Raw genomic sequence first — 19,942 nt, forward strand, 5'->3', positions numbered from 1 at the left:
TTGGAACTATTGGATATCAGCATAGACAAGTACATTCATAATGATATGAATAAATTCCAGACAGGTAAAAGTTAAGCACTGGAAATTCATCAGAATATACTTTTAAAAAGCAAATTTATTCCAGTTATAGAAGAAAATGATTCCATTTCAAAATTTTAAAGATATATGAAGATGTATAAAGACATATAGTCACAAATAAGATAAATGATATATATATATTAAACTTATTTATAGTAAAATATAATTTTACTATAATATACTAATATAGTAAAATTATATTTTTAAAGAAATTTAAAAAAAGAAAAACATTAGCAGATACTTGAGAAAAAAGAATTGACAGAAACTGAAATCCAAAAAGCACCATTGACTCAATTATATGTCAGTTGATAATTGAGTTTAATTCAGTCAGTGTTTATATATCACCTACTAGTTGCTTGGGACTCAGCAGTGCCCAAGCCAGAGCCACGGCCCTTGCTGTCACATTGCTCACAAATGCCCTTGGGTAAGAAGTTAGGAGAAATGAACAGTTAATTTACACATGAGAAAACACAGATAGTAATTCATGGCATGGAAACATATACAATCTTATTGGCAATTACAGAAATTCAAATTAAAATGACTTGAAAGTACCATCACATACCTATTAAACTCGCAAAAATAAATATAAATGCTAAGTTAGGCACTTGGCAGCGTCAAAGAGAAAGGGACACCAAAGCCTTGCTGCTGGCACTATAAATTGGTTCCGTATGTGTGGAAAGTAATTGGCGTCATGTGACAAAAGCTATAAAACTCTTTTCTCCCAGAGAACAGCTCTGAATTTGGTATTTCCTTTCTGAAAGATACCTCTAGGATGTAACTCAAAAGAAAAAAAACGTAATTGCCACAACTGTACTGCTCAAAGCACTGCTATCTATAAGAGAAACTAGGAGGACAAAACCCAAATGTCCAGCAGCAGGGGGAACTCTACTGGCCATGATTACCCGCAGGGTGAACACCACACAACAGGGACAAGCGTGCCTGTCTCCTCATGCTCAGCACAGCGCTGCCCCTGGACACCAGCACTACCTCCACACCTCAGCCGTACGCCACGTCCGCAGGAAAGCCTGCCCCAGCCCACAGGCCAGGTCACATCCCCCCTTCCATCTCTTAGAGCTTCCTGCCATTTTATTCAGAGCACTTAACAAAGTTTGGGCTTGTCTTTTCTGGTGACATTCTTGTTTAATGTCAATTCCCCCATTTGACTGGAAGCTTCACGAAAGCAGGAATTTGTCCAGCTTTGCTCACCCTGTGTTTGCCCCTCATTGTAGGGCCTGGAACAGGATGAGGAGTGGTTGCTTGGATGGATGGATGGATGGATGGATGGATGGATGGATGGATGGAAAATGGGTGGGTGGGTGGACGGATGGATGGATACCTGGATGGATGCATGGATGAATAGGTGAATAGATGGATGGATAAAATTTTATATATGTAGTAAACTTCCATTTACATAGGACTTCATGGCTAACAAAGTACTTTGCCAAATATTCTACTTTAATCTTCTGTACAAGTCTATGAGGTAGAAATTTTTGTCTTTATTTAAAAGTTGAGGAAACAGGGTTCTCTCAACAGAAAGTTGAATAGCTTAGTAACTGCAGAGATAGTATTTTTATTTCTTGTTTTTTTCTCTCTCTTGCATATTGCTATTGGCAAAATTCTTGAGTTGGAAGGGAGATTTTTTTTGGTAAGTTTCCTATTTTTCAAAGGAATGACTGAAATACTACATGGAAAAAAGCACAATGTTGATTTAAAACAAACCTTGTTTATCTATTTTTAAGGATTTTAGCGAAGAAAAAGTGATAAATTTTATTAACTATGTTTTGGCATTCAGATGATTAAAAGAGGGCCACTTTTCTTTAACAAAATGTGCTGATGGTTTTCCATAAGTTACTACCAACAGTGCTATTTTCTTGGTATAGATCCTCCTTGGTTGCAGAACTGAAACCTTTGAGTTCACTTGTTGATTTCCATTAGAGAAGATTTTGTTACAGTTTTTGCATCCATGTGTTTGCATGCAGTTGGCTAGAATTTTAATGGCTCTTGCAAAGTAATTGGTTTTACTCATAAAATAAAGTGAGTCTTCTGTTAAGTAACCATGTATGTAACACAGAGACTATTTGTTCTTTGAAGATTGGATTGAAAAAGAATTATATTGAATTAGGAGCCTTTGGAGAGTGATTCTTTAGTTTCCTTATTTGTTTGTCTCATATACATTGTTTTGTTTTTACTCTTATTGTGTCACTTTGAGAATTTTTTATTTTGGAATTAAATTTTGCATTTCAACATCATTATTTGGTTTGTTAGCTCTGGCTGAGGACGTCTCCCACAACTTAAACATTGTTTTTCGGCCATTGTTAGATTGTCATTTTCATTCTTAGATTATTAAGGTACTTTTATTTTTAGTCAATTGATTATCAATTTTATTATTTTCCAACAACTCTAGAATTGGTTTTATTTACCAACTTCCTTGTTTTTACTTCATTTTGGTTTTTCTATTTTTAGTCTAATTTTGTTTTCATTTCCCTGCTTTCTTTTAGCTTTCCATTCTAAGCAGGGCAGAGCTAGTTTATCATGCTTCACTTTTTCCTTTTTGTAACTGTGATCAGAATTGTTCGTTTTTTCCCCATTACTTGTGACGTTTCTGTTGTTCTAAAAATATACTCTACTGTTGTGAATTGGTTTTCTCTCCTACCCAAGCATTATTTGAAAGGGCATTTTTAATGGCCAAATAATTGGACACCTTTTAATTCTGCTTTCGTCATTGGTCTCTACCTTTACTTTGCCTTTGTCCAGGCATAAGATATGTAGGAGACTTGGCCTTTTTCCCCCTTTTTCTCCTTTTACTTTTGCTTCTTACACAGAATGTAATCAATTTATGTGCAAGTTCATACTGATTTGAAAACAGAATTCGTTCTCCTGTTCCCTAGTATTTGGTCATCTCCCATTCTTATTGTAGTGTCCTCCATTCATTTTTTGCATATTTGACCTATCATATCCTGCTACTATTTTTCTTGAATTTTCATGGGTTTGTTTTTTACAAATTTGACCTGTGTTGGAACACAAAGATTTAGCATAGTTGTATTTTGGGGGTTGTGGTTAAGTGTCTTTATCATTATTGAGTCACCTTGGTTATCTCTCCTAATGCCTTTGAAATCATGTCAGCTATTCCATGGCCATGTGAATGAACATGGTGCCTGGTAGGCAGGGACCAGACAGAACATTAGGCACCTGAATCGTGATCCTGGTTCTGTTACCTTCAAACAGGTCACCTCACTGAGGCTCTTTATGTGCAAATTGTGCTTACAGGGTTACTGTGAGGGTCATTTGAAAAAGTTCTGTGCATGCATTGCAAAGAGTCACCAGGAAGGTATTATCATGTGATCACAGCTCAACTTCCAGAAGATTCCCCTACAGGGTTCAGGTTTGAGTGTGCCCTTGGAGGCAACAGACTGTTCCGTGTTGACTATTTAAAATGCCATTGTAGGTTTGCTTGTAAGTAATTTTTGTACTTACATTTCTCATTGATCTGGCTTCCTTGGTTATGTTTCCCTTTTTGTTTGTTTGTTTGAAATTATATTGGTAGCTAACCACTACTAATTCTGACATTTATAATATTTTTAGCAGGCAGGCTTTTGTCAGAACTGATTTCATTTTTTTCCTCTCACTAAGTCGTTTAATTTAATTTAAGTTGTTTAAGTGAGTCATTTAATTTATCTTCCTTCTGAGTTTAGAAGGAAGGCTGTCCTCCCCTTTCTCTTTTCCTCTCCCTTCTCTTACTCCCTTTAGTATTCTCAGGTCATTTTCGAAATTCTCCTTTTACACCCTAGAGTCCTCCCAGGCTTTTCCCTAAATTAATGACTGGTTTTACTGTCCTTTTCCCACCTTTTTATTATGTTTCTAATCTGCTTATCTTAAGAGACATCCTTCTGGCTTTCAAGAATCTCTGCTTCTTTCATTTCCTTTCTTAATCTGTGGGCTTCTGTTGATGGAATGTTCCGGATTCTCAGGTCTTGACTTCTCCAATTGTCATTTGACTTGTTACCATCTGTATCAGTGCCACCATAACAAAGTACCAAACACTGCTTGGCTTAAAATAACCGGAATGTATTGCCTCGAGTTCTGGAGGCTGGAATCTGACATCAGGGTGTTGGCAGGGCCATGCTCCCTGTCACAGCTCTAGTGGATGACCCCTCCCTGCCGCTTCCTAGTGTCTGGTGGCTACTGGCAGTCCTCAGTGTTCCTTGGTTTGTAGACCCATCACTCCAGCCACATGCCATCCTCCCCGTGTCTTCTCATCATCTTCCCTCTGCACATGTCTGCCTCTGTGTCTAATCTCCGCTTTCCATAAGGACACCAGTCATACTGGATGAGGGCCCACCCTAATGACCTCATTTTAACTTGATTACCTCTATAAAGACCCTGTTTCCAAATAAGCTCAAATAAACTTTTTCTCAGGTACTAGGGATTCAACATATCTTTTTCAGGGACACAGTTCAGCCCATGACACCATCCTTATGGCTGTTGCTCCATTGCCCTTGGCCTGGTTTGCCCACCGTGGCCACCTCACGTGCACAGGCAGATGGCCAGTCAAGGCCCAGGCTCCTTCTCATCCTTTCACTTTCAATGCCCCCTCCCTCCTGAGAGCCTATCCCTGCCAGGGTGCAGGGACTTGAGCAGTAGGTGTTTGGAAGCCTTGCATGGAGGGTTCTCCAGGGCCGAGGATGTGGGGCATAGTCCCAGTTTGCCATGGCCCTCACCAGCACAGGGAGACTGGACCAGAGTTGCTGTCTCCAGCGTGCTGATCCTCTGTCCAACTGACTCCACCTCACTTAGAGCCTCCTCTGACAGTCTGGGCTCCTGAAAGACACTCGTAGGCTTGAAATTTACCCCAACTTGTTGGCATTCATGCACAGATCCCCTTCTGCACAAGCACTGACATCACTCAGGTGGCCTGGGATGTGTCTTCAGATTCTGTGACTGGCTCTGCTGCTTTGAGCACCTTCATTTTTAGAGTTTCTTTTGGCTTGTTCTTCAGCCCTTTTAATGAGTCTGCTCCTTTCAGATTAGACCTGTTGGTTTTGCACTTCTCCGGATGTCTGGTGCCCTGACTGTTCCTTCACATGTCAGAAGGTGGCTCTTGTCTTCCTGGCTGGTTCAGCAAGGAACCACCACCCAGGAATCTGCTTACCCACAAAAAGAAAGTTTTGGGTTTTATGTAGGCCAAGGGTTCATTAATACATTTTAGAACATTCTATGTATTTCTCCCCTATTTTAACACGTGTGTCTTGACTGGAAAGACTAATTCTACTGACTGCCTTTTTTGTGTCATGCTGTGCTGTCATTGAGCTCTCGTCTGTCCCCTCAAGGGACAGTGAGATGGGAACACAGGGAGAAGAGATGCAGATTCTGCTTTGTGGGCTCAGTAGAGACCTAGTAAGGAGGCAGTGTTGGAACTTGCTCTTGTGGGTTCTCAAAATTGCAGAGGCACACCCCTCCCCCAGCATTGGGGCAGAGAACCCTTCTCTGTGTCTGCTCAGGGCCCAGTTGCCAGCCCCACATCTCTCAAGGTTAAAGCCAGCCTAAAAACATTGTCAATTTCAGCCCTTCATGAACAATTATATTCTTCAACCATAAGGGTTGCACTGACATAAAAGCATGAGAGATGTCATTGTAGTCCACTGGCTCATTCACTGTGTTATTTTTGTATGGAAGCTTCAGGCAGCATTATATGAAGGCAGGTAATTGCCCTCCTGGACCACAGCTTCCATCACAGAACAAGGAGACCTTCTTATGCAGAGGTAACCCCAAACATCACTTTCTGTAATGAGCCAAGTGCCCTAGTCCTTCTTGAACTGGTCCTGGTCACCACCACTGCCTTGGAAAGCAAGTTTCTTAAGTCATCATACAGTGTCTTCTGGGAGAGCAGTACTTCCTTCTGTTTGGCCCAAAATTGAAAGGGCTCATGCTTAAGGACCAGCATGAGCATATTCTCTGTTTCCTCCAGAGAGATGTGCCTTAACCATGGCATTGTTGAACTTTGGGGATCTCCACAGCGAGCTGTCTTTGATTTTGCAGTTCAGTGTGCATGGATTTAATTATACAATTGCTGGCTTCACCACCTCAGAACCTGGTTTATTGTGATCCTGCCCAGACTAAACATAAATAAGTAATGAGGGCTACATTTCCCAGCTACATTTCCATGTCAGGTGTACTGTGCATCCTTTCTCCTTCCTTCTTCCTCTCTGCCACTTTGGAAACACTTGTGCACCCTATAATGTTTGTGCACCAAAAGGAAAGTAACTTGTATATGTGAAAGTTTCAGACTAACCCAAGACCAGGTAGAAATCCTACATGTTTTTCTAACCACCATCCAGCCCAGAAGTCTTTTCACAAACATGTCTGAATTCTGAGTGTGTCATCATGTTTTCTGACTTCTTGCTTTTTGCTACCTCTCCCTGGGCTTGAGTTTCACAAATTTCAACACTGCAGAAACTCTAGTGGATGTAAGACCTAGAAAGAGCTCAGTTTTAGGAACTGGCAGCATCTGCTTCCTCCTCTTTCTCATGTCTAGAGAATTCAGTGCCACACACAGCCACTCTCTTGTTATTGATGATTTACTTCTGATAAATAGTACCTCCCAAAGAAGCACAGGAGGCTTCCCTGCAGGTGTTCTTTCCTGGCTTTCTGGTCAACATCACATACTCTTAGTCCTTGAAAGGTGACTAGATGCATGTTCAATACACACACAGCTCTTCCCTTTGAGACATAAACTCCCTGAGCTGGTTCCATCTGCAGCATCCATATCTTCAACCCCAGTGCCTGACAGGCTGGCCTGCACTTGGCAGTGCTCAAGTAAACGCTGCTAACTGTGAAGCAAGATGGCATCCTTGTTACCTAACTGGGGGCTGTAACGCAGACACTTACTGGGTGTGAAGAAGGTGGTCCTTGCCCCAGGGCTTTCAGGACTAGTAGGATTTAAATAGGAGGGAAAAGGGCTGTGAACTCCAGGGAAGAGAAGGCAGAGCAGGGAGCACACTTTTGCCTTTGTCGTGGTAGCAGGACAGAGTGCAAAGGCGGAGGCCAGTCCGCCTGCAGAATCTGGGATCCTTGAGTGACCTCATGACACCCACGATCAAAAGGAGACCAGCTCTCTGGTGAAAACTTGCAAAACTCTCTTACCTCCAGTCCCACCAACCTTGTGTCTCCTGCAGCCCCAGAGCACCCTGGCAGCCCTTTGGCACATTGGCCAGTCAGGTACTGACAGTAAGCTCACTGTCAGGCCCCCACAGCCTTCCTATGAATTCCAGTCCACTTTCTGAACCCTATGGGTCATTTATGAACAGGCAGTTTCTGTACTTTAGTTGGCAATTTCCCTTTGGTCTTGAATCCTCTGCTCTAGGAGTAGGCCCATTCCCCAGTTTCTTCTACCTAGAACAAATTATTAACCCCAGCAGCCATCTGCCAACAGGAGCACAGAGGGTGGGCAGAGGTCGTGGAGGAGACAGTGAGACAGAAATTTGGGAAGTGATTGGGGCAGATTGTGGAGGTGTGGGGCTTTCTGGGGAGGAAGTTCAGGTGTTCTGCTGCAGGTGGGCTGGGGTGCAGGAAGGCTGAGGGGTTTGAGTAGACCTTGGTATTTTAGGGTGATCGTTCTGGTTAGAGGTGTTAATAGATGGATTGCTGGTCCCAGTGGCTTGATTCTTTTCAGCACACAAACATTTACTGAGTGCCTGCTGCATGCTAGGCACGGTGCTGAGCTTCACACGCAGTCAGACAAGGTGCAGCACTGGAGATGCATGCAGTCGGGTTCTGGATGGCCACACTGCCGGCTGGGGCAGTGGAGACAGAGATGACCCTTGGGCTGACTTAGTGCAGCACGGAACCCGCAGGCAGGTTCCTATAAGGGGAGTTGAGCCTGGTAGCGCCTGTGAAAGTACCCACCTCCACCTCGACTGGCCCGAGGCCCCACATGGGGTTAGTTAAGCAAACACAGGGCTCCAGTCTCCCAAGGCTGAACCTCTGCTCCTTATGTGGTTCTAGGCTGCAGCTCCAGGGTCAGAGGACAAGAAGGAAATGCAGGAGGAAGATTGCCATTGTCAGGACAGAACATCTCAGCTGATCCTCCAAAGATGTGCTGCAACTAGTTTACGTCACAATAACAACCTGAATCTTTCCTGTTGTTTTATTTATTTTTGATGGCCCTTAGAGAGTTTTATTTATAGACACCTAAGGTTTGTTATTTAAAACCAAAACCAGCCTCCTTTTCATCTTGCATTTGACTGCCATTTCAGTTCAGGTCCAAACTATTTGATATTGAATGACCAGAATGGCCCCACAGGGTGAGTAGAGAAAGTTAGACTGCAATCTGGACACCTTGGATTTATGTCCAGCTGTCTGGCCCTGGACCTGGGGCCTGGATGTGTCTTTGAGAACCCAGGAAAGGGAGGCAGCCAGACCCTTAGAGAGCCTTCTTTGACTTGGCATCACAAAGACTGGCATGGCTCCTAGATTGGCTGTCATGATTACTCCAAGGCTCTCTGTGGGAAGCCATTGTCCTTCTCAAGAGTATAAGCCAGAAAGAATCCTGGGTCCAGAAGTGACCTAGATACCATCCGGTCCAAGCTGATCATTTAGCAGATTAAAACCAACAATAATAAGGTGAAGGGTGACACAACTATGAATTTTTATGGAAAGATTAGGAAGAAGCCAATGTGACTGGATTCAAGTTGGAGGCATCAGAATGCACTCATGTTAAATATAGGGTTCTGTTGGATCAATGGGCCAAGAATCAGTGACAACCTAATATCAATGAGCATACCCAACACCTAGATCTTGGTTTCTAAATACCATTTTCTGTTAAAGGGAATCAGGGCTGGTACTTGGAAAGGACCAGAGGAAACTCGAACATCTTATTTTATCAGGAAGTAAGGGAGTGCCCAAAACTGATAGGGATATGTCAGAGGAACACAGGAGTCCCCTTGATGGGACTCCCAGTGGTCAAACTGGGGACTACCTGAGCATTGGAAGAAATAATAATGAATTATAATACTTTGAATTTAAAAAGGATCTGTGAGTCCATAGTAATATTTAAACAGGTGGGGAGGGACATACTTCTGTACAGAAGAATGACACGTAACAAATGTAGATGGAATGGTAGTTTTAGAAAAATTACCACCTTGTAACCACCAATGTACTGAGTAAGGCCCTGATCAACAATGGATGCTGAAATCATTGGGTAAACTGATGTAGGAACATAAAATATTCACAGATAGTCTCAGAATATCACCCCACAGATTGCTGATTAATCACAAAGAGTAAAATGGAACTTAACCCAAGGGATCAGACCATTAGTGAAATAACCTGACATCAGGTGCCCTCTGGTGGAGTTCAATTGGTAGGACTCAACATTGTCTGAGATTTTTGCCAAAAATGCTTAACTTGAATCTAAACATTAGGAAACAACTCAGTAAATTCAGATTATGGAATATTCTAGAAGACAACTAGAATGACTTGAAAGCTTACAATGCCAAAGTTGGAAAAGACATTAAAAGGCATGAGGATTCTTCTAGATTAAAGAAAATAGAGACATGTCAACTAAATGCAATGTGTGATTCTTGATGGGATCCTGGATCAAGATACAAAATAGTTACGAAAGACATTTCTGGGGTATTTGGGAATATTTGAACATGGATTGTGGATTTGATAATGTATTGATTTCATTTCTTGAAAATGATAAATATATGGTTGTCACGTAGGAAAATATTCTTGTTCTTCAGAGATACATGTTGGTGTAAAGTGCCATGATAGCTATAATTTACTTTCAAATGACTCAGAAGATAAATGAAAAGTGTGTGTGCTTGTATGTGTGTGTAGAGAAAAAGAAGAGAAAGCAGATGTGGCAACATGTTAACAATTGGTGAGTCTACAGTGCAGGGTGTATGAATGGGTAATCGTGTGTCCTAGTTCAACTTCTCTGCAGTTCTGAAATTTTTCAAAATAGAAAATTATGGGGGAAAACAATAATGACAACAAAAATAGGCCTAAATGTCAAGTCTAAAAAAAACCCAAAAAACAAAACAGAACAAAAAACTGAGACTAAAGCTCCATTCTCTTGACCCAAAATCCAGTATACCATCGACTGTCTCTCTTCATCCAGGTGAATGGAGAGAGAGACAGGCAGACAGAGACAGAGCCTCATCTACTTGGTTCGAAGACCAGAGCTTTTAGAGGGTGTTAGTAGACCCAGCCTTTCCAATCCTGGCAAGTTAGCTAAGGGGGCGACAAAGATAAGGCACATATTGCCACCTTGTGGCCAGATAAGGAAGTCTGTCTGCTGCTGCCAATTTTGAAAGCAAACTTACCCCATGTTTCTGGTGTCTTTTCCAGTTGTTACATTTTCCCATTAGTGAAGAACTAATCTTTGTTTCTCTAATTTTCTGATATGGATTTCCAGCTGCTTTAGAGAAACAAGCCAAAAAGCCAATTTCCTTTCCCTAGAAACCTCACTGAGCCCCAAATTCTTTGATGATCAAGAAGAAAGAGAAAGCCCTGCTCATACACATTTAACCAGATCTCTTTTACCACCATATGCCAGAAAACTGCTGGCCTTTCTGACCCAATCAAATGAGAAAAGCAAAGGAGATTTATTCAGAGCTTTTGGTGGCAAGTGAGTCAGCCACTGTCACTTGCATTTTGTCAGAGGAGTGGGGAAGCTTTATGGTGGATAAAGGGAAGGCTTCAGGTGTGCCCTGACTAGAGGCTGTTGACGGGGAAGCTGGAGGCAGCTAACTAGAAGGGGGGCGTCCTACATGATGGGTTAGGGGGCATATTTGCCTTTCCCTGGTTAGTCTAAGTTGGAAGCAGGGACAAAATTAGGGAGGTTGTCACTTATCAATCAAGTCCTGGACATTTGGGGCCAGTTGTTACAGAAGTTATTGTTTAGCTTCCTGGATTGTTACTAGACATTGCAGTATGGCTTCTGGCAAGTTTGGCTTCCTGGACTCTTTATTATAGATAAGGGGGTTAGTTTCCTGGTAGGTTGCTGCAGGTTGTGGGTCAAAGTTCTCTATTTTATATATGGTCTGGCCATTGTCTGTATATTCAGTCTCTCACTCTGGAAGCAGCTCATCCACAAAGCACCCAGCGTGGTGTAAGCAGCTGCAGGCGGCAGCTGCTCTAATCACAGGGAAGAGTGCCGTGGAGGGAAGTGAGAAGACCCAGGTTTGGGTCTAAGCCTTCTTCTGCAGTCTGGGGAGGCTGCTCCAAGCTTGGGTGGGCTCCTCTGTACAAAGCAGGGGCCATTCCTGTTGTGTTTCCCCCGAGGGTGATAGCGCTCTAAGAGGTGATGCTAAGCCCACATGCTCCCTCTAGAGGCTGGAGAGTGAGTAGCTGTAGCTGTGGAGAGATTACCTTCAGGTTGTAGGTGCAGGAGGGCATAAGTACCTTCTCAGGGGCAACGTGGTCCCAACCTCTCGGGACTCTGCTGAGATGAACAGACAGATTCACACTTGAATAAATCATTGCTTTATTTCAAGTCTGCACGAGCCCTGGGCTCATCGCCCGTGTGTGCTTTCCCCTTGCTCCAATATCCAGGCTCTTTGTGTGAAATGGTCCCACCTCAAGCTGCCCTGGGTGGATCTGGACTGGCTCATTGACATCTCCTGCCAGATCACGGAGCTGGACCTTTCTGCCAACTGCCTGGCATCCCTCCCTTCCATCATCCCCTGGGGGCTCATCAACCTCCGGAAGCTGAATCTCTCAGACAACCACCTGGGGGAGCTGCCCAGCGTGAAGTCATCAGACGAAATCATCTGTTCCAGGTGGGCTCCTGCCCTGCAGCCCCTGGGGTGAGCCCTGGTCATCTGAGCCCCGGCTGCCACCACCACCCTCTTCCTGCACTGTCCTCTTCCTGCAGTCATGCTCCCTGATTGTAGTTGTTGCTTTTGAAAACAGATTTTCAGCTAAAATAAGAGAAGGAAGTTCTGCCTGCCATTATGCAAGCTCTTGGGCACAAGGTCCCACCTCCTTTCCACGTGAATGCAGAAAGATCTGTCTAGTAGGGTGGCTTTTCTGGCCCACGTTTCCACCACTCACTGGCAGCCACGCAGGCCTGCTTGTCCGAGGTGCCCAGTCTTGTTCCTGCACACAGGAGTCAGAGGAAAGGGGCTGGTGGAAACAGTGGCGCCCAGACAACCCAGCTTTTGGTCCACCTCCCAAGGAAAGTGGGCAGGGCCTCAGAGAAACAGTTAACTTCACAGGACTCTGGCAGCAGCCTGATGGTGTAGGCAGCTCCTGTCTCCTTTTGTGGGAGGCCTTGGGAAGAGGCCCAAGCCTCCTGCTGAGGCTGCATGGGGAGAGGAAAGACCTTACCTTCACTGATGTATTGATAATCATACCTGCAAGGCCTCATTCCATATGGGATTTGAGCTGATTTCAAAAGCTAAGGCTCTAAGTTAAGTAAAAAAGAATGTTGGAAAGAGCTTAGGGTCAGCAGTAACTCATGGGAAAGAAGCCTGCACAAAAAATTAAACAAGTGCCACGGAGTGGGGGTCTTTAACCTGGACAGACTTGAGGGTCCAAAAGGTTAAAAGCAGTGCTCTCTGGGCTTCCAGTAGCTTCCAGGGCACCAGCTTGTTCTGTTATCACATATGTGAGAAAGGTTACATCCCTATTGGTCAATGAGACCAGGATCCACCAAAGAGAGATTTGGTTTTCTTTGTCTACACATGACATAGTGACAGTAATGCAATGAATAAAAATCATATTGCTGTATTTCAATGCACATTCTTTATCCTTGTACAAGGAGAAAAAGAAACATGTTTACAGAGAAATATGTACCCGTGATGCTTTACCTCTTTCTTCTGATGCCTTGACTTCCTTCTCCCCCAACTACAGGCTACTCGAAATTGATATTTCCAGCAACAAGTTGTCCCACCTCCCACCGGGACTCCTGCATCTCTCAAAACTTCAAAAACTGACAGCTTCAAAAAATTATTTGGAAAAATTGTTTGAAGAAGAAAATGGTATGTTTTAGCATCAATAACCTGACTTACTTTGTCATTTTCTTCTTGATTGGGCTGTTTTTACAATTCATCCTCTTTCATTTTCCCCTAGCCACGAACTGGATTGGTTTGCGGAAGCTACAGGAACTCGATATTTCTGACAATAAATTGACAGAACTCCCTGCACTTTTCCTTCATTCTTTCAAGTCACTCAGTTGTCTGAATGTCTCCAGAAATAACGTGAAGGTGTTTCCAAATGCCTGGGCCTGCCCTTTGGTTAGTAACTTGCCAAAAATCATGAAAGGAGCTGTCAGTCCACATCCATGCCAGCCTCACAGAGCTGTGGGTGCGGTGCACACCGCGTCCCCTTGGCGACCACGCGGTGGTGTCCTGTGTTATAGACAAGCATGTTACTCAGCATCCAGCAGCTGAGGGTCTCAGGCAGGTAACTCACCCGAGAGCCAGCGCACCTGGCTCTGGGTTTGAGATTTGCACCGTAACACCCACAGGACTTTCCACAGCTACAGCCTGAACTTCTGGCCCAGGATGAGTTCTGTCCAAAAGGTGGGGTCGTTCCTTTAGGACAGCTGTAAAATAAGAATAAAGAAGAGAAGAATAGTCTGCATCCATAGTGCTGCCCATTAAATCATGGTTTTTTCTCTTGGGAAGTTTGCTTGTTAAAACAGATGAAACAGCATAAAGAATATTTGTGTTTTATTGCTGTTTTCAATAGCAAATATGGAAATTCTCCGTCTCTAACATTAACATTTCTAGTTTAAGCATATTTGTGTGGGACATGGGCTCCTCTTCAGAGCACTGTCCTGAATTGTCCCATTATTTCCAAGGACAATGGGCCAGATGTTCTTGAGGGAAGGGAAAGGACCATGAGCCACCTTGATCTCCCCAGGAAACCATTCCCATCCCTTCCTTGGAGCAAGGACAGGAAAATGGGGCAAGGATAGTCTGTAGCCTCTTAATTAGCTGAATTGTATTTATTACAGAGCCTTACTGTAATGGTCTTGTTTTTAACATTAAATTTGGAAACAGTCTTTATCATAGACACCATGGCATTTAGAAAGCTAATTAATTCTCTTTCTCATCAAATTCCTAGAAATGCTGCAAAGCATCCAAAAATGCCTTGGAGTCTCTACCAGACAAAATGGCTGTGTTTTGGAAGAACCACCTTAAGGATGTGGACTTCTCAGAAAACACACTCAGAGAAGTTCCCCTGGGACTTTTCCAGCTTGATGTAAGTCTAATAGCACCTTATTTCTCATTTTCAGCTTTTGTAAGAAAATCACTCCACATTGCAGTGAAACCTGTGTGCTTCTTCCGAGCTTTCAGGACAAAAAAAGTTGAAAGAAAAGTTTAACTGTCAAAGTCACGCATGGTTGTGTGCAAAGAGACTGAGAGGAAATGTGCAAAATGAAACAGCTCTGGGAGGGTGGCGGGATGATGAATTTTTATCCTCCAGAATTTTCTTCAGTGTTGACAGTTGAAGGCACAGCCCAGCAGCCCCTCGGACTGACCTCTGGCTCTGTTCCTTCCCGGCTCCAGGGTGAGCCCACCAGGCCTTCTGGTGTGTGAAGCCCTGGCAGCACCGCAGGGCAGGGCCTTCTTGTCCCTGCCTCCCTCTCCGGAAGTGGCAGAACTGGAATTCCCGGATGTGAATTCAGGAAGTGCCTTTTACCAGAGCCGTGTGTGTGTGTGTGTGTGTGTGTGTGTGTGTGTGTGTGTGTGTGTGTGTATGTGTGTCCCAGCATAGGGCTGCCTTCTACCTTTAGGTTGTTCACACATCTGTCTGTTTTTCCCACTCCATTGAGAACCTTTGAAAGCAGAGCATGGATCCTATTCACCACTTGGTGCCCAGGGCCAGCCCCAGGTGGGAAATTCTGCATTACTCTGAAGGCATCAGTGTCAAGCCAGCAGAGGGTGCACGACTGGGGCGGGTCACCTTTGGTGTCACTGATGCCACCTGACCCCTGTCCAAGGCATCACCTGGGCCAGCCCAAGGAGACGTCATGCTGTGCCCACTCCCCTCCTGTGGTAACACAGTGGCCTCCAGGACCTTCAGACTCATCCACTATTCCCAGGACAGGTCCACAAATAATTGTCACTCTTAAGAAACCTCAATTCTGAGAAGTACTTAGATTCCATTCTTTCTTGAATAATTGCATCCCATTGATCTGAAGGAAAGGATCTTCTATTAATTATCCCATCTGCTCTGTTCGCTATAATTTTATGAGTTTTAAGACACTGTGAAACCCCACACTGTTGGAATCTTTGTGACAGTGAATCGGTTATAATCATTTGGCTTCGCTTTGCCAGGGAACTGACTTTCCCTTCAGGTCTTCTGCCCCTTTGGTATTTGACATCGTCTTTGCTTCTCTCTCCCTCTGTCCCAGGCCCTCATGTTCTTGAAGTTACAGGGAAATCAGCTGGTGGCACTGCCACCTCAAGAGAAGTGGACTTGCAGACAACTCAAAACCCTGGATCTCTCCAGAAATCAATTTGGCAGGTAAGCAGGGGTCTCTGTCCCCAGCAAGTTCTCAAATGTGTGTGTAGCCCCAGTCGACAGACGCATGGGATGGTGTCTCTACCAGCTTGCTGAACAGCCATGAAAAAGTGCTATAGGCTGGGCGGCTTAAACAACAGGCATTTATTTCTCACAGTTCTGGAGGCTGGAAGTCTGAGATGGAGGTGGCGGTGGGGTTGGTGTCTCCTAAGGCCTCTCTCCTTGGTATGGGGACAGCTGCCTTCTCCCTGTGTCCTCACACGGTCTCCCTCTGTGCCTGTCTGTGTCCTGATCTCCTCTTCTTCTAAGGACACCTGTCAGATTGGATCAGGGCCCATTCTCATGACCTCATTTTAACTTGATTACCTCTTTAAAGGCCTATCTCCAGATACAGTCACATTCTGAGGTGCTGAGGGTTAGGACTTCAACATATGAATGGAGGGGACACAATTCAGCCCAAATTAGTGTCCTCCCATTTCTAATTTTTAAAGGATCCTGGAGAATCTCCTCATTTTAGCCTCACCTATCATTCTGTTCAAAAGTTTTTGCCAGTCACTAACCAATGTGTACAGAGATTGAATAAAAAGTACCCTCAAAGGTCTTCTAATAAAAGGGGAAAATCTGGGGATGAGCCCTGCTGGTCCTTGGGGCCCTGAAGACCAGCCTTCCTGGTTCACTTGCTGAAGGCCACTTCTGCGACATCTCAGTGGAACTTATGCTCCTAAGAGAACTCCCTCAGTGAACAGCGTGAAGTAACAGGCTCTGATATGAGCATTCCTTCCAGGCACAGAAATGCTAGCACCTGCCTGAGATGGAAAAGCTCAGGAGTGGAAACCACCAGTCCTGCCAGCTTGTTTTTTTCCGGAAAGACTTCTGAGCACAACTGGTGCTGTCCATGCTTACACGTCAGCTGCAGGGGCCCAAACACCCTGCCGATGGAATTTTCTCCCTTCTCTATGTGTGGCATTGTATAGTCACAGCCAAAATAGAAATGTCTTTGCCATGCTTTCCTCAAATTTTGACTTTTTTCACCCTACAGAAATGAAGATGTACTTAAAACAAAGCGAATTTCCTTTTTCACCACCAGAGGCCGCCAGCGTTCCGGGACAGAGGCAGGTGTGTGTGTTGCTGCTGGGAGATGAGACAGCTGGGCGGGGCCCTGCCCCTGCTGCCCTACAGGGGGATGGCCCTCCTGTTGGGCTTTCCCCTGCAGTGCCCTGTAGGAATGCCAGAGATGCCCATGCTTGACTCAGAACCCTGGGAGTGCCTGTGCCTATGGCTCATGTCACACGGATGGCCTGCAGGTGTCCTGAAACCCCCTTTCCTGTTTGCAGCCAGCAAGACTAGTAGCTACTGTGTGTGGATGGCCTGCTGGGTATGAGAACTGCCCTAGATACCTTACATGTGTCAGTCTTTCTTTAATCATCACATGACGTATGGGTTGTGGTTTTCCATTTTGTAGATGAGAAAACTAAGCCTCCAGAGTGTCTTCAATTCAGGCTTCCCTAGCAAAGTACCACTGACTGGGTAGCTTAAACAACAGAAATATATTTTCTCACTTTTTTGGAGGCTGGAAGTCTACGATCAGCATGTGTCAGTTTCTGGTGAGGGCCCTCTTTCTGGCTTGCAGACAGCTGCCTTCTTGCTGTGTTCTCATGTGGCAGAGAGAGAGAGAGAGAGAGAGCCCTCTAGTATCTCTTCTTATAAGGACACTAACCCCATCATGGAGGCCCCACCCTCATGACCTTGTCTAAACCTGACCACCTCCCAAAGACTCCATCTCCTAATACTATCACGTTGGGTGTCAGGGCTTCCACATATGGACTTGAGGGGACACAATTCAGTCTGTAGCACAACGGTTGACTGACGTGGTCACATGGCTACTGAGTGCAAGAGCCAGGTCTCAGCCAGCACTGTGGAATCTAGCACTGGGGCCCGGGGGCAGTACTATGAAGTCCTTAACTGCCACACTATGGCATCTTGTGAGGTCCACATGGGAACACAGCCACCCTTGGCCCTGCAGGCTGTCCTGGCTGGGCTGAGATTCTGGAGGTCTTCCTCCAAACTCATTAGAAACACAACTTTTCCTAGGGTGTTTGTATGGTCACACAACAAGACCAGTTCAGCAGAGAATGTTTCTAGGAAAACAGTTCTTTTTGTTCGTTATCTTCTGTAAGGTGCAGGGGGAGGTATGGACCTGTCCCTCAAGTTCAGTCACCAGCCCTCTTTTTTAACCTGAAAACCAGGAGTTCTAAAGCCAACAACACTCACAGATATATCCCTCTGGATACTGTCCCATAGAACTGGAACAAATATTTAGGTTGTTTTAAGTGTAATATAACTTTTTTCTTCAGCTTGATCTATCTATATTGACAAGTGCTCTTTGAGTATAGATGGTGTGAGATGGGGATAAGAAATGCCACAGAGGCCAAGACACATTTGCAGGAGGTGAACTAAGTAGTCTGCCTACCTGATGCCCTTTTTTGATGAACTACTGTATACATATGATATGCATATACCAGTCATGTAAGAGTGTTTTTACATAGGATTGAAAAAGTAACACATCATCAGTGGAACAGAGTCCAAAAATAGACCTAATATAGGAATTTAATACATGATAAAGGTGGCATTTCAATTTAGTGGGAAAAAGAATGTTTTATTGTTTCAATAAATAGTGCTGGTATAACTGCTTGTCCAGCTGAAAGGGGGGAAAGCACAGCACTAGATGCCCTACCTTACATCAGTTACAAACATCCCCATGTGGATGTTAGCTTGAAGCATAAAAGAAAAATAACATTTAAGAGAATAAATGTATAATATGGGAAAACCTTTAAAAGCTAGGTGGGAAATCCAGAAGTCATTAAAAAAAGAGCAAAATCTTGGGTGTTGTAAAAATGGAAAAACTTTGTTCAGTAAAAGGCGTCATAAACAAAGTCATAACACAAACAGACTGAGAGGAAATATTTGCAACAAAAATTGTTGCAACATAAATTGGCTTCAGTCCCTAATACACAAAGATGGCTTACAAATTGATTTTTTTTTTTAAAGTCAAACCCAATAGGCAGAAACTGGGCAATGGATATCAACAGTTCACAGAAAAGGAAGTCCAGATGGCCCAGAAAGAAAGGAAAGGCCCTTAACCTTGCTACTAGGGAAATGCAATCTGGAATTTCATAACTGATCCTTTTCAAAACAAAGGGCCTTAAGACTTTGTAAATTGAGTCCAGACACAGGGATTTCACTTGGAAGGAAGGAGAAGCAAACACTTTTTTCTCATGGATGCCCAAACAGGAGGGTAGGCACGAAAAGAGCTGCTAGTGTGGATCTCAGCCACACTTCCATCGCTGTGGGTCAAGCCTCAGGGGTTGCAGTTGACTAGAAAGGTGTCTCCAGTCTAGAAATGCAGAGCATAGAGATGTGCACGAGGAGGTGTGCCCAGCACCCTGCAGGACCAGCCACTTTCTCTTGAAACTGCCAGAGTGCAAGGCCAGAGGCACACAGTGAAAAGTGGGACAGAAACATGTACCTGTGTTCTGGAGACCCTGCTGGTGGCCCGCAGGAATGTGTCTGGAGCTAGGGGAGGGGCCACACCTCTGGGAGTTTCCCTGGCAGAGATGGATGGTGCTGTGCTGTTGGCACATGACAAAAGCCTCTTGATTTTTTCAATTTTGAGTAGAAAGTTGAGGCCCACACCTGGTGAAAAGGAGAGACCCGCTGCAAACGCTTTTCCTCAGCGGGGTTATTCTCTTAGGCTGTTGACCTCGGGTAAGGGATTATCTATACTTGTTTGCAGATGGATAGTAAAACTCCAGGTAGATTTATGTACATTCAAGTAGTCATGTTGGCACAGTGGCCTTGTCCAAAAATAATTTGGACAGCCATTTTTACAGTAAAATTCAGACCAGCTGAGTCATAAATAGTTTATGAATAAATAATTACGGCTCATAAATACCTTGAGCTGTGCTCTGCCCAGCCGAGTTTCCAGAGTTTCCATTCTGGGACAGGAGGTCTGTGTCAGGTGTTGCCTCTGTTTGCAGTATAAGTCCTTTATTCCATCCATCCGTTACTTAAAGAGGCTTCATAAACACCAAGGTGAAACTTTAAAATTGGAAAGCACAGAAGCCATGTATTCAGAACGTGTGTTCTGGGAAGAAAGTGAGCCTTTCTTATTCTTGATGTTCTTTCCATGGGAATTAGGGCTGAAGTTGATCATTCTTTTTCACTGAAAAAAAAAAAACTCTTTTTGAACATTTTTCTTGTAGAACAAGGACTAGTACAAAGCTGTCTTTAAAAGTCTGTTACACATTTATTTCCATAGGGGCCATTCACGTGGCACTAGCTGGGCAAATTTTCCAGGCGCCAATATCTGTATTCTGCTATCGTCTCT

General features: G+C 44.2%; 1 protein-coding gene across 4 annotated transcripts in view; it reads left to right on the forward strand.

Moving 5' to 3' along the window:
• Window positions 1-19,942, forward strand: part of LRRK1 (leucine rich repeat kinase 1) — a 127,551-nt gene that overhangs the window by 62,453 nt on the left and 45,156 nt on the right. For all 4 annotated transcript variants that reach the window (XM_032622973.1, XM_032622974.1, XM_032622975.1 and 1 more), the window contains exons 7-12: window positions 11,632-11,858; window positions 12,934-13,061; window positions 13,153-13,316; window positions 14,152-14,289; window positions 15,446-15,558; window positions 16,595-16,671. In XM_032622973.1, the coding sequence (XP_032478864.1) occupies window positions 11,632-11,858; window positions 12,934-13,061; window positions 13,153-13,316; window positions 14,152-14,289; window positions 15,446-15,558; window positions 16,595-16,671 (847 nt within the window). The remainder of the gene's footprint in view (window positions 1-11,631; window positions 11,859-12,933; window positions 13,062-13,152; window positions 13,317-14,151; window positions 14,290-15,445; window positions 15,559-16,594; window positions 16,672-19,942) is intronic.

Source organism: Phocoena sinus, chromosome 2 (assembly GCF_008692025.1).
Source record: "Phocoena sinus isolate mPhoSin1 chromosome 2, mPhoSin1.pri, whole genome shotgun sequence".
Taxonomy (NCBI): Eukaryota; Metazoa; Chordata; class Mammalia; order Artiodactyla; family Phocoenidae; genus Phocoena; species Phocoena sinus.